The sequence below is a fragment of the Labrus bergylta genome, chromosome 16 (assembly GCF_963930695.1).
Source record: "Labrus bergylta chromosome 16, fLabBer1.1, whole genome shotgun sequence".
In the NCBI taxonomy this organism is placed as follows: domain Eukaryota; kingdom Metazoa; phylum Chordata; class Actinopteri; order Labriformes; family Labridae; genus Labrus; species Labrus bergylta.
Genome location: NC_089210.1, coordinates 8,322,900 through 8,338,711, shown reverse-complemented (window position 1 = coordinate 8,338,711; position 15,812 = coordinate 8,322,900). Strand labels below are relative to the sequence as shown.

General features: G+C 38.7%; 1 protein-coding gene across 1 annotated transcript; it reads left to right on the top strand.

Moving 5' to 3' along the window:
* Positions 1-1,037: 1,037 nt before the first annotated feature.
* LOC109996513 (trafficking regulator of GLUT4 1) lies at positions 1,038-14,916 on the top strand. The gene is made up of 5 exons (XM_020650673.2): positions 1,038-1,323; positions 11,605-11,896; positions 12,259-12,548; positions 13,006-13,138; positions 13,908-14,916. Exons 2-5 carry the CDS (start codon positions 11,659-11,661, stop codon positions 13,922-13,924), a joined length of 678 nt encoding a protein of 225 aa, XP_020506329.2. The 5' UTR covers positions 1,038-1,323; positions 11,605-11,658; the 3' UTR covers positions 13,925-14,916.
* Positions 14,917-15,812: the final 896 nt, after the last annotated feature.

Below are 15,812 nucleotides of genomic sequence, written 5' to 3'. Positions count from 1 at the left end.
TGGGAATGTGCTCCATCAGCAGAAAAACAGCAGGACAGGGACAGAAAAACGTGCGGCAAAACATCCACTGTCAGCCAAGACCATACAGGAAAGGGGACCATTTTCCTTCAAAATAAGAGGAAACATTTGAGGTAACTGTCTTCCTTAGGTCTTATACTCAGAGGGTACGTTTACAGCATACATACGGTATATCTTAAAGCTCTAATTATTGTACAACTTCACATGAAAAGCTCCTGTAAGTAGCCTTTAGTTTTATGAACCTGACTATTGATATCGATGATATGAGCTTCTATAAAGTTTTTTTAACCCACTGCAGCAGGGTAGGTGTCAGGCAATGTGATCAACAGAACAGTTTTACTCTTACATTTCCTCTTAAAAAGATTCACATTGGGTGATACATTTGACTGCAGGATGAGCCTTTTTTGTAAAATATTAAAATAATAATGAATAAAAACACTACTTGTTATTTTTACAAACCAAACATGCAAAAGATCTATGTAGACATTTCTTTTTACTTTTTATGGTTAATACAAATACTTAAAAGATGCAGTCCTATACAAATAATATACATATCCATATATATATATATATAAATTATAAAATTAGCTCAGTTTCAACATATCCCATTTGAAAAATGATGAATAACGCTTGATGGAACAAACAGTGTTTGGGCATTTTTTCTTCTTGTTTTTTTGTCAAATACTTTTGCCTAAATTTGGTGGCATACATCACTTGTAGTAAAGTCATTTTATAAAGTGGTGCAATCACTTTGCTTCACTAAATAATCTAATTATTTTCTCCGATCATAATGGATCTTGAATCTACACACACTAAACTTTTATTTTGAAAGGGTAGAAAAAGAACTACCTTTAATATCCTCAAGCTTCATGCTGGAGGAGGATGGAGAGGGAAGAAGACACTGTAGTGAAAGTGCTGCCTCCTGCACACACACACACACACACACACACACACACACAGGCACATACACACAGGCGCACACGAGCACACACACACATTAAAGCACCCCTCCCTTTCCTTTTACCTCTTGCAGTGGAACAGACAGAGAGCTGCTGCAGCGACATCCCACCGCTCTGCTTCATCTGAAACCTGAAAAACCTTGTTCATTAATAAAACCAAACAGGCTCAAGAGCTTTTTTAACCTTTAAAAAATAAGATCTACCAGGTTTTTCATTAAGATTAAGATTTCATTATTTTTTATTTCTTAGTTCTGTTGCTGCATCTGCACCACTGGATTGTACCTCCTGTTCCTCCTGCAGAGACACCATGAACATCAGCCTGCAGCTGCCCGTAGATTAGGACCAGGTAAAAATCTTCTTTTTCCACATAATGAGTGTATTAAATGTGCTTCTGTTGCTTCACTCACTCTGTGGGTGTGTTGGCTCCCTTCTGCTCGTCCTGCATCACTCTTTCCCTTTCCTTTTGTCTGCATTTGGTGCATTTGTACAGCCGGTGAAATCTGTTAATTATGTATTAAAATATGGTCGTATTCATGACGCTTTCAAGGCTCAACGTTGCAGTTTTTAATCTCCCCAGCTCCTCATGACATAGTTTATCATTCTTATATTTTTTCCTGACACTTACAGGAAAGATTCAGTCACATTTGAATATTTGGCTTTTATATAGAAACCCTATGAGAAGCCGGTTAGTCGGAGTCACTGTTTATTGTGCTCTTGCCATGTACTCGCTCTGTGGGGACATATGGTCAAAAAAAAGGCAGCAATGAAAGATTAATCAGTGACAATGAAAAAAATATTCATGATGTAAGCACATTGGAGCGAATACTTGTAAATACTGACTTGTTTTCCATTCCTTTACAACCAAATCCTCCGTACTTTCAGTTTGAAGACCCAATTTGAGAGTTTGAATTGTGAAAACACATATGGATGTTTATTTGTTGCCCAAGAGCAGAAAAAGGTTTGACTTAGCCTTTGAGTGCGGAGATGAAATAAGTGGGCAGATGGTTGTTAGACTGAGCTGTTATCTTAATGTGGATTAAAGTGTGTGAGGCGACAGGAACATGGCTGACTGTGTGGTCGGAGTGTGTCAGCAGGGTGAAGGTCGGAGCTGTGGAAAGAAGTAACAGACATGAGTTTAACAATGATCAGTGTCAGGCGTGTCTTTCTTCTCCTCCGGCCAACTTGAGGTTTTACAAGGTCATTCAGATTTCAGTTTCATGTCTTCAGATCTTGGACTGAAGTCAGCAAGATGCTGCTGCTGCTGCTAATGATGATGATCTGTGGAGCAGCACCAAACAATCAGAAGAAGATGATGATTCTGCGTGTTTTCTTGCATCACATTAACATTAAAAAGAAAAACAAATGTAAGACCCTCACTGGAGATTGGATCTTAGGTTATCTCTACGTGTAATGTTAGGATCTCCATATGGGAAAAAAAAAAGTACTTAAGTCATTCTTAATGCAATTGTGAATCATGAACCTCTGGTTTGATTGGACGCATCCAGTTTTCAGAACATGATTAGACTCGGAGTCCATGTTGTTGCTAAGCCATTAAAACATTTTCTTGAAGGCTTACCTGCGATCAGAAGATATGACAAACCCTAACCCCCCACCCATTTAACCAGGTGGTGTTACAGTGCAGCGCAGAAGAGCAGGGATTGTCTTTTTCCCCAGACATGTACCCTCTTTGAATTTTTTTTTGGGAGGTTGGGGGGGGGGGGGTGGGGGGGGGGGGGGACTGGGGGATGTGTCTCTCATCAAGAATCAGAACCGGATTTGTGCAAATCTTAGTGAAGTAACGAAGAAACTTGACTGTGAGATTAGGAATATAGAATGTTAATTAATCACAATTTAAAATCAAACCTAAATGTACATTTTTAAGACACTGATTTACTTCAAATTAACAGAAATAATTCTCAAGTATTCCCCCCACCCCCACCCCCACCCCCATCAAACATCCAAAACAAATGCAACGGCAAGTAAAGTCTGCTTTCCCAAAAAAAGATTTGGAAGTTTAGCAGAGCTTCTGCTTTGTTTGAAGTAATCGATACTGGTACACGCGCTGCAGCAGCAAGCGCAGCATCAGAGCCTCTGGATGCAGAAATCTGCTGCTGTGTGACGACAACTGAATATAAATACTCACTCAGCAGACAATTCATCGAGTACACAAGAGCTCAGCCACAAATACTACCTTTCAAATACAAAATAATGTTCAGTCAGAGAAATATTCATCAACGTATCTGTTTTCTATTGAGGTTGTAGAGTGCAGAGGTGATGAACTAAACTGCATTATATTAGGTGTCCATCATTTTTGTTAAAGCTCCTTTAGGGGGCCAGATTTTTAACTTTCAATATGAAGCAGTCTTTACAACACAACCACAGAGTACCACCTCAATTTTAAACATGAATTGGAACTTTTACCCCTTTGACAGAGTCCATTATGGAAAAATGAAAACTGCTATACATGTAGAATTCGTGTCATTGTGTGAACTTAATGAGGCATTGCAGTGAGTGTGTGTCCGAGTTAAAGCGCTACAAACTCAACAAAAACTCAATCTTTCTGCGATTTGAGTTTTGTGCAGCTCCGCCAACAAGAAATAAAAATTGATTTTTGTGCTAAAACGGATCTGAGGAGGCTGAATAACAACCTCTGCAATATGTAGCTTTATTTATATACTTTCCAAACTCACTGAGAGGCAGAATGGGCATTTAAAGCCATTACAACAAGTACTGTAGTTAATTACAATCTACACTTTATGTGCAAGAGATTTTTACTGTTTACTGCTCTACTTACATCTGATAGATTTATGTGTTTTACAGGTTTAAGATTTCACACATATAAAACCATATATATCTAGTGACGATATTCATCCCTAGAGGATGGCAGGGTGACCAGATAGTGCTAGTTTAATTGGCAAGAAACATTGGTTATTCACAGTAGCTGTCATATTAATTGGCAAAAAGAAAAGAACAGGCGTGAAACTAAATTTACTTGAAGGAAAAATAAATATAGCAGACTCCTCAGAGCTTTAAATTCAACCACTGAAAAAGTCATTTTTCAGGTTTCCGTGGTAATAACTGTCAATCTGAAACATTCTCTGCTTTATCATCCATTCAACTCTGAATTAGAACGAAAGTTAGCAGAAAGTTGGCTGGTTCTCTCATAGACTTCTCCACAATCACCTACAGCGAACTATTAGATTGCAGGTTTAAGGTACTTCTACATCAGCTTTGCTCGTCACTCCCGAGGAAGACGGCTAAGGCTACGTTCACTTAGTTTGTGGTCAGCCACAGATTTTAAAATGCTGTCGTTTCTTCCATCAGTGAAGTCTCATTGAAACACTTACACTCTCTGATCTAAACTGACTAACCCCCAGTTAGTCTGTATGTAATGGTGGTGTTGAATCAGCAGCTAAATGATCCTCCAACTCCGGCATGAAATAAACATTATCAAGCACAGAGTCATTACTCTGCTCCAGCAGAGCTAAAAACAACAGAGCCTGATGGCTTTAATGGTTCCAGCTGATTTTCCTTCCTGCCTCATACAGTTAGTGTCCGAGGCCGCCAGATGCAGTCGACACTGCTTCTTAGTGAGAAAGGAAAGCAACAGCAGGTTAATTGCTGTGGGAGCTGTCCGTTTAGACCCCTACCCTTTTTAATAATATTCACAACTTTCATTATAGACCCTTCACCTTTTCTTCAGGTTTGAATGTGAATCAGAACAATCAGGGGGAAACATGAACACAGATTCTGTCCAAGATTTTGTTGTGAAAAATCGACAGTATTCAGATCCTTAACTCCAGATAAAGTATACAAAACTGTAAACGTCTCCAAGTCCTGCATTTAATACCTTAATTAAAGCTCAAGTGAGGAGTTTTTAGCTGATCAGAAAACAGACTGAAATGAATACTGGCATCTCTATGTGCCCTACTTAGGCAAATGAAACAATAATTGACAAGACTGTTTTTTCTATGTAGCTATTTTTACTGCCTGAAGCTGCTGCTGCAGGGTCACTGTCAGATGAAGGGACTCACTCCTCGCTGCTGAAACAGCCCATTTTTTTATATTTACCACTGGAAAGATAAGACATCAGTGTTGGTTACCAATGGACAGGTAAGAAATAAGGATGCTGAGACTTGACTTTTGTAAAATAAAAAAAACACTTAAGAAAAAAAGCATCAGATGTACCACTTTGTCTCCAGGATGCTTCAAAATCAACACAGACCAAAAGTGTCTTACAGAAACTATAAAGTTATAATACAGCAGAAATGAAATATATCCAAACTACAAATATCATTGAGTGATGAATTTCTTAAAAAAGAGAGACTTTTTAACTCCCTTTGGGCTCGTTGTGCTCTGCTCTGTGTTAACACTGGACAGGACTTTCTTTAGCTTCTTTATGTGTCAGTCAGATACAAAAAAAAAAGTTTCATACATGTTTGTTTTTTCTTCTGAAGCCCTCCCTGTCCAACCGTTCATCAGCTCTGTCACCCTGCAGGGATGTTGTCCGTAGAATGGCAGAGTTTTGTCCCAAAAGTACAATAAAGAGAACCAACGCACTCCAAACTGAAGACATGACTCTGGTCTAAAATACTAGTACTACTAAATACTAAAAAAACTGAACCAAATAAACTTTGAGCTGCATGTATAAATGGAAATCAGTCGTAGAAACAGCTGCATGCGGTTAAAACACTGAGGGAGAGGCGGGGAGGATGCGGAGCACTGAGGGAGTTTTGTTTTAGTCTGAGAGACTGGTGCTAAAGTACGACATACAATACATATAATAATTATACCTTTGAGCAAAACTATGAAGTTACTAACACAGAAGACATTAAAAGTATCATACATGCAGTAAAAAGGTAAACGTTTGTGTTGCAGTAATATTAAATTCACAGTTGTTGGATTTAAATGATTAGAATGCTGTAAAGGTTCAGAGTTGAGCTGATTTTTACTTCTTTAAAAGCTATTATTGACAATTAAACCGTTACCATACCAATGCATCATCTTTGAGAACCTCTTGTAAAAGTAGCATCGCTGTCCTTTTAGCTCCACGTGTCTCTAGAAAGTCCACTTCTCGTTAGCTCAGAAAAACAGAAACTAGTTATTTCAACAAAATAATGATGTAATAATGCCTGCAGCTTAAAACATAGAACATAAAATATTAGATTTGGTCTTGTGAAAAAGAAAAACAAACATTTGTGATTATTAACAGCATTTGTGCAATCAGCTTTTACACCAACTCATTGACTGGATTTCATTCGTCAATATTTTCTACATCATTGTTTCGGAGTGATGGTATGCCTCATCTAATGTTTAACAGGAAGTCAGTGCTTCTGAAACACCGGGAGCGTTCACCGGTATCTGCAGAGGTCCTTTGAAGAACACTTGTATCTTGTAACATGTTTTGAATTACACTGCAGCTCTGAGCCCCTCAGACCGGTGCTGCCACACTAACACCGAGTGTAACTCTGTAAGAAAAGACTGCAATTGTCAGCTTTTAGAGAGCGGGGCGGCACTGCATTGTTCACTCCTCGGGGGGAAAACAGTACAAGTCATCAATTGAGTCCTGGCAGGTCATTACAGTGTTCAGTGAGAGGGTGCTGCAGTCCAGCCCCTCCCCCAAATCTGCTCTTTAGTCCACCTTACAGCCAAATCTACTGCATGCATACCAGTGACAGAAAAAGAAGACAATTCATGCACACTGGCCGAATGAATGGGAATAGTATAACTCATGAAAGTATCAACTGCTACAAATCACTTCAGGTACAACTGAAGTGATGTAGGCTTTGTACGTTTGTTTCCATATTGTGTTTTACATTCCTTTTGATTCAAATAAGCAACAATGTAAGTTCTTATTCCTCAAAAACGTGTAATGTGACGGCTGACGATATGTGTGAAGGTACATTACCTCCACCTACCATCTGTTCTTCTGTTGTCTTTTATGGCGTTTGTACGGTGGCCGGTAGGAGCAAAGGCTCGACAACAGCTCAAATGACGTAGGCCTACAAGCAAATGCAAGCATCAAAAACGGCTGAAATGCGCTGCAAATGACACAAAAAGGCGTAACAACTCCATTAACATCAAAATATGCTGCAAATACATAAACGAAACAAGTCAAAAATCAACATATTCAGAAAACAGCTGCAAGAAGACAAAAGCTGCAAGTTCAGCCATTTCAACAGAAGTACTGCAGGCCTGTAGGTGGCGCTCTGTGGGACAGAGAGTAAGACCAGAAAAGAAAAGTCTGGCTTAGATGGGAAAGTTGTATCGAACGACACAGAATAACATAATGTTACTGCAGCAAGGAGATTTAAAGCGAGTCCGGCCTGGATTCTGACACCAAGGTCGGGACAGCTGAGCCGGGGTTCCGTGGCTGCAACCCCGTATTGCCTGGAGCTAGTTCTAGCTGTGGCTCTGGCTCCAACAAATCCCTCTGCTCCTTGCTGTCATTCTCATAACATCAGGAACGATGAGAGCCATAATAATAATAATAAAAATAACATCTAGGAGGAAGAGTTACATTTTTTAAAAACTGTTCATTGTCGTAAATCGCTTTACAACGTTCCATTTGACTCAAGACTGACTATGCAGCGACTCATACTCCAGGCTTCCACTCAGATCAATGAGCCTCTGCCACAGGGATCTAACATCCACACTGCAGTGAGAGGAGCTTTTTTTTTATCAAACACAAGATCGCAGGAACATTTATTGAAGTGGAACAGATTCAAGATGGAGGAGATAAGATAGGAAGTGCAGGAGACTGAATTATTTACAGCGGTCCATCTGCATTGATTGAAGAAAAGTCTGCATTAGAATATTACATTAGGAAAATAATGTGTGGCACTATATAACTATTACTCATTAGAAATAATAAAGCTCTTTAATAGTTTTAAAAATAAAGATCAGTATGGTTTTGTGGTAAAGATTTCAGAGGTTTAGGGCACTGGTGGCGCAGTGGTTAGTGTGCGTGCCCAGTGTACGGAGGCTGTAGTCCTCCATGCAGGTGGTCCATGTTTGAATCTGTCCTGTGGCTCCCTTCCCACATGTCACCCCCAACTCTCTCTCCCTCCCTGATTCTGACTCTACCCACTGTCCTATCTCTCCAAAAGAAAAAAGGCACACAAAAACAAAGCTGGGGTTTAGTTCCTCAAAGCATGTGGAAATGCAGAAAACAGTAGGATTATTAAGGATTGTTAATTAAAGTTTTTATTCTTGAACAAAGTGCACAAGTTGATGTCTCAATACAGACAAAATACAACAAGTCAAATTGAAACCTTGAAGAAACGCAGTAAAACATTTATTAAAAAAAAATAATGGATTGAACACCTCTTATTGAAAAGTGGGGAAATTATACATGCCACTGCTGATTAGTCAAAACCTCTGACACTTCAGCCAATCAAGAGAAAGCGTAATTCGATATGGGAGCGATTAGTGATCAAAATTCAAATGATAAAGCTAATTTGAAAATTCAAATGCATTAACAGAAATGCTTTTTAATTTTCAGAATATGAGTGTATTATTTGACTCAAAAATAAAATGATGATTCATTAATCTAATTTGAATTTTAGTTTTCAACTTCAAAAATGCACATTCTTTGACTAAATTAAAATGAGGAAGAAAATTACATTTGCTTTATCATTTTCAAAAAATGCCCCGCTAAATCTGTATCATAATTCAAATGAAAAAGCTCATTTTAAAACGAAAATACAGTAACAGAAACATGTTTTAATTTTCAGAATATAGGTGCATTATTTGACCTATATTTAAAATGAATATTCAGTCATCCAGTTTGCATTGTACTTTTACTCTCTATGTATGCATATTGTATGACATAATTCAAATGAAAACAAAAAGGTCTTTGGCTTTTCAAATTTAGCGGGGCAATTTTTGAAAATGATAAAGCAAATGTAATTTTCTTCCTCATTTTAATTTAGTCAAAAAATTTGCATTTTTGAAGATGAAAACTAAAATTCTAATTAGATAAATTAATCATCATTTTATTTTTGAGTCAAATAATACACTCATATTCTGAAAATTAAAAAGCATTTCTGTTAATGCATTTGAATTTTCAAATTAGCTTTATCATTTGAATTCTGATCACTAATCGCTTCCATAGTTCAAAGCCTTTTTGCAAACCCCTTTCAAGGAAACATGTTATTCAGTCTGAATAATGTAGCAAAGTGGTGCACACTTTTTATGTTACAGACACACTGACAAAGGGTCTGCTGTAAAAAGAACAATAATTGTCACCAAGATGTAGTGAAGTAAAAGGATTGAAAGTTCATGGATCTCAATTTGTGCTGAGTACACTACTTGAATAAATTAACCTTAACCTTGAATTCTTACAAGAGTCAAAGTTGTCCATCTTTATTAAAATGCTGTGAAAGTATAATCAATGCCATCGTTCAGTGTAAAGACTGACAGATTAATATCCCTCCTCACTTTCACTGATGCTGATTCATGTATATGTCACGATGGTTCTGGTTTTAAGAGGCATTCAGTGACGTATGAGTCTAAATAAACTCCATCAGTGGCCTGGTGACCTTCAAACAAACACAGCCTGAGCTCATGTCCACCTACTCACAAGGCCAGGAGCCAGAAACCTCAGCAGCTGGCAGCAAGAGGCAACCTAATCAACCCACACACATCCCAGATTTGTTATATTAATATTATGCTTCAGGTTACAAAAACCTTCTTCCTCTTCTTCCGCTTCTTCTTCTTCTTCTTCTTTTGACGACCACAGTAATCATGTTCTTGATTTTGGCACTTGAATTTGTGTAACCTCAGTCATGGTCAGAAAATGTGGAAGTTTCTGAAGTTTTTCATTCCATTATTGTGTCAAACATACATTTATATGCCCAGCCTGTGTGGGCTCACATGACATCATGAATTCAAACGCTCCAGGATCAGATTGCATCGTAGGTCTCTTCATTGTCATGGAACAGAAAAAGAAAGCAAAAGCAAGATAAACCCTAATTAAAAAGACTAGCATGTCTTTTGTCCAAGCTTTTGAGACAAAATTAGCAATCCTAAACACGTCAAACAGCCATTTCAGTTTGCACATCTGTCCACCCCAATATCATCATATTTTGTGCAATCCAAAAGAAAATGGGACTCACTTTCTACTTCTTCCAAATCACACTCCTCACAAAGTCTGTTTTTCTCTAGAATATTTTTTTATCGACTAACCTTGATGGCCAGAGGAAGAATATCACATCTTGACTGTGCGAGCTATGATCTTAGATAAACAACATGTTACATATCATTCTGTTGGATCTGTACATATGTCCTTAGTTTTGGCTTTGACAGATCATATTTCAAAGTATTTCAGTGTATCTTTAGTTCCTGATGAGTCCTACCTTGTGTTTGTACGAGTCCTTAGACTCTGTGTGTGTCTTTGTTTTCGTGTATAGTTTATTTTTGGTTCAGCGTCAGGGACTTAAAAGAGACGTCTGTGAAGTCTAATAATGCTCTTGTATTATTGTGAAGCACTCTTAATATTCTCTCAAATCTCCTGACTTGAGATTTCAATAACACTGCAGTTAATAAGAAAATGAATAGGACCACTGTATCATATATCCACTTTGCAGCAGGATGTCAGTAGAAATGATCTTAGCGACATAGAACTGACATGAGAATGCACCAGTCTCCCTTTCTGCAAAAAACCCTCATAAACCATCCACTGGGTTGTGTACAGTTCATGAAATTGACAGGGCTTAGCTTCTATCTTATATAGTTCAAAAGTACAATAGGTCACATATTATGCAAAATACACTTTACTAAGGTTTTAAAAAAGTAAAATGTGTCCCTAGTCTGTCTATAAACACCAATTTTCCATATTATGCGAAGAGTCTTTTCCCTTGCTCTATCAGGCTTTTTGGAGATTTTCACTCTGTGACATCACAAAGGGCAGTAACCCCTTCCAAAGGTGGGTGACACTCCCACAGCTAGGTGTTTGTTCTGCCCTCTGAGTCTGCCTTCTCACTGTGATCAACTTAGCATGTAAGCACGAAAGCATTAGCCACAAAACCCCTTCTGGAGGGGCGTGGTCAGACACAGCTTTTTTGCATTTAAAGCTACAGACACAGAAACAGCCTGTTCTGGGCAGGGCTGAAATAGAGGGGTTTGCAGGCATGCTGAACAGGATCAGATTGGATTTTTAGCAATAAACTTCACAGACATGTTTCAGGGAGTTCTGAGACCTATTTAAATTAGTTAAAAAGGAGTATAATATGTGACCTTTAATCAAAACCACAATCATTCATCTTAACATCACCAAATAGTATCTGTGCCAAAACGAAACTAGCAGTAGGCTTAGTGTTTGTTTGTTTGTTTGTTAGTTTGTAGTGTGGGCACCACAACCACTTTTACACTTAGTACAGTACACAATGAGAATAGCTCATGCACACTGTCTGCCTTTGTGCTGACATGTTTATTTAATCACACAACGCTTCGGTCTAACCAGCCTTGGTCAGGACATGATGAAAGTCGGTTAGACAGAAACGTCATCAGGTGGAGGTCAGATGAACCGAGAAGGAAATGTATCCTGATTGGCTTTTTATGATTTAAACAGCCAATCAGGATCAATAGTAATGAACTCTAACACCATGTCTTTAATCCATTTCAGAGTGCAGCCTGCCTTCAGCTTCTCTTCCCCCCTTCGCTCTATCTTCACCGTCTGATGGCCACAAGTCCCACCACTGCCGCCACACAGTCATCCAGCAGCATGGAAGAGTCCCAGCAGCCACACCAGCCAATCAGCACACAGCAGGACGGAGAAGCCCATCATGCCACTGTGACTTCTCAACCAGTCTCTGCGGAGCAACAAGCACCAACCTCAGACGCTCCTGATGGAAATCAAACAGGAAAGGGCAAAGACATGGACCTTCTTACAGTGATGGATGACAACATAGAGACCAGTAAATATACCTGTGCATGAATCTCCATGGCCACCATCCAAAACTCACTTTTCTCCCCATATTTCATTCCACTCTTCTTCTTCTTCTTCTTCTTCTTCCCCTTCCACTCCATATCTCCATCCGTATCTTTTTAAAGTTGAGAACTTATGCTTAACATTGGTAGTTCCATTATCTCTTTTTTTGAACCTCTAGTTCATTATCTGTCTGTATTAAATGCTGTACTTTTTACTTAACTACATTTAGCAACTGTAAACAGTGATGATTACAAAGAATTCTTATCTATTTTATCATAATATAACTCTGTCTTAGGCTCCCTAATGAGTACTTTTTTAAGAGTTCTCTGCTAACTTCTTTTATTCCAGGTAATGGCGTTGGTCCCGTGAGGGTCGATTCCTCTCCCACAGTGTCCTCTGTGTCGCCCAAACTGCACGCTAAACCCGGGGGCCATGCCAACGGTCGGTCTGGTTTGGGCAGCCGGTCCGGCTCGGTGGTGGGGGGCTCACCAAGGCCCTCACTCACCCGCCAGCCCAGTGCAATCACAGAGGCCACTGTGGATGGGTCCAAGCCAAGGGACTACCTGATACTGGCCATCCTGTCCTGCTTCTGCCCCTTGTGGCCCATCAACATCGTAGCCCTCACCTTTTCTGTGATGGTATGACTTTAGACTCTGTCTATTGATAAGAAATTAGAGGGAAAACCCACTAATTATAATTTGATAACAATATGATTTATTTTATTTTTTTTAAAGTTAAGTAGTTTCCAACAGATTTATTGTATTTTTCTACTTCATGCAAGTAAAAATGTTTTCAAAGAAACATAAACATTTCAAGACTGTCAAAGTAAAAATAAGTTGACTTATACTTATTATGATGTTTCTGCTAAAACAGACTCAGACATATGTATAAACCAATCACATTTTTCAAGTTAGAGTACCTAAGCTTGTATCATGAAGCATCATTGTGATGGGGAAATATCAAAATAAGACATTTGTTTGCTAATTTACACGTTATATCATCTGCAAAACTATTTTCTCAACATCACTATCTTTTTTTCAAAGACTACAGGACATTAGTGTTGATCCAACTAAATCCTTTTTTCACTGTTTTTAGTCCCGAAACAGTTTACAGCAGGGCAACATTGACGGAGCGCGACGTCTCGGCCGTAATGCCATGCTTCTGTCGGTTGTCTCCATCTTGGGAGGGATCGTCATCATCACCACCGCCATTGCCTTCAACTGGGGATGTAAGTAGCATGCCATCAAAACTGCAGTTTTAGCTTTGGGCATTTTATACCTGCGAGAGATTGAAAAATCCAAAATTTCTCAGGAAAGAACAGATCATGCTTCCCTCTGTCTCAAATACATACACAATTAAAATCCTGGCTTAGTTTGAGGTAAATGATATGTATTTTATCAAGTTGTTCTCATTCACTGTTACTTATACTAATAAAAGTAATGCACTATAACTTGATCATAACTTACATGAAGCAACAGCATGGCCATACAACCAAGGTCAGGTAAAAGAGTAAAGAGCACTTGAATAAAGTATAACTATGTGTTAGTAAGGAGGGGTAACTTGAAACCAGTACTTAAGGGGAACAGTTGTTCAGGGAACCTTGAAACAGACGCCTAAGGGACACCTTAAACAAACTTAAAAGTAACCTTAAAACAGAAAATAGGTTGACCTTAAGAAGGATAATTAAGTAAGGTACCTGATAATATATGCAAGGGGAAAACTTGAAAAGACACTCCAAGAAAGAGCAGCTAAGGTAAAGTGTATCCATAAATAGTATCTTAGGGTACCTAACGAAATGGTTGATCTTAACTTGGGTTAGTTTACAAATCAGGACAGTCCTACTTCAAGCCTCAATTGAAAAGGCAGCTGAAATAAAGAACTATCACTTACCCTTTTCCAGGAAACAGGCAGAAAATAAAATGTAGACAATTTTTGTTGTCAAAGATTCTAGTTCGCCTCTAAATTCCTGTGTCATTCTGTATTTTCTCTGTCTACAGTGATATTAAAATCCTGATTAAAATGGGGTTGTATTGCAAGTCTGACTTGACGACAACATCTGACCGACAAGACACTGCTCCCTCTGATTTTCTGAAGCACTATCCTTCTCAAGCGCCTGCAACAGATGAAAACAAATCTGTTCGTATACTTTGCTGTTGTTTCTTGCTGCACGAAGAGCATGGTCTGCCTGACGCTCTACCTCCGACACAACCCAACGACCAACCCACTCCTGAACCTATGCCCGACTTGGAAACAAAGAAAAAAAAGTTGGATCATGAAATGCTTATATTATTCTTTAGTCACAGCTTATCTCCTCAGACCACTTTTCTCTTTGAAGAAGAAAGGTCTTTTTGTCATGGAAGTTGGCATGTCTATGGAAATGGGATTTTTTTTTTCTGACCTCTTAATCAATCTCAGTGCCACAGGTCCAGCAATAAGCAAACTGAGGGATGTGGTTTTCACTTTTTGATGCCAAAAAATGAGAAAATGTGCTGAATGGAAGCTGGAAAAATCCTGCAAAGTGCTTGTTTAATATGGACTGAAGAAGATACTGTGAGAGTCTCTGGACTGGAAAGGCTGGAAACAAACAGATTGAGCTGTTTTTTGAGAAAGTTGTGGATTGTTCCCTCAATCATCTGTTCCTGTAGGTGTTTGTGGTGCACACATGCACATGCATATGTCACTCACTATACAGCTATTTTGAATTTTAAATAACTCTGGGTTTCACTGTGTAAGGGATAATGTATAGTGAGAGCGTTGTTATAGCGGACTTGAGCCCCGACAGGTTGAGAAGAACCCCAACGCTAAGCAGAACAAAAGCACAGAAATAAGAATAAAACAGTTTATTACTATCAACAACAGACCTTCATCTTAAATAAATGTCAATGGAAATTCTATTTCATCGACAGAGTCAAACCAACATTGGTTGCAAACAGATTCATATTGGTTTGACTCTGCACATAACATTTGCTGACTATAAAAAAGAAAAGAAAATCAACAGACACTTGTTTACCCTGCTACAAAGACTGCTGCTCATATTTGTGTTTTCCATATGTAGTTGATTCCATCGTTCACAATTCGACTGCTCCCCGATCACAGGACTGAATTTCTTTGGTTAACGTGATTTTTTTGTTTTTTTTTCAATGGGCACTTGTTTGCTGCCCAGAGGAAGAATCTTGCGGTCTTCATTTTTTATTCATTTTGGTTTGCTAAATTGCTGCTACAGTAGCTTCTTCTGTGATTAAAGCTGCCAGCTGCTGTTTGAATCCCCTTGGTAGTGTAGCAAACACAATACACTAAACAAAACATCTCAAAACATAACACCCCTCCCTGTCCGGATGGCTCCCAGAGTTTACACATTAAAAGTATAAAACATGGATTTAAGTCTTTTGCACACTCAGTCCGATTTTTTTTCCGGCTGTATAATCAATTGAAATCAATACGTGCAGCTGTATCTATCTCAAAGAGGGTTGTAGGACAGGCTAGTAGAGTACTGTACTGTAGATGTGGCATCCCCCACTCGAACCTCTTTAGAAAGCGCAGATTGGTTAGCAGTAAATCAGCAGACCTATTTAATTAAAGACATGGGCTTTGTTTAAAAAGGTCTTATAGAGAGAGCCAATGTCTAGCCCACTGTTCATCTAGCTTCTTGGTACAAGCTCTTATTAAGCATTTCTTTGATTTGACCTTTCTACAGGAAGTGCTATTTGAGTTAAGTGTTCATTGTCCAAGAACGATCAAATACTCTTAATGAAAACACTTGGGATTTCAACACACTTTTGGAATAATGGAAAAGCGAGTTAAGAGGCAGTCTGTTATGGAACCCTGTCTGTCAAGCAGGTCACCCTTTAAGTATCTGTCCAGGGCTTATGGGACATAGTGTTGGTAACACTGCTGAAAGAGAA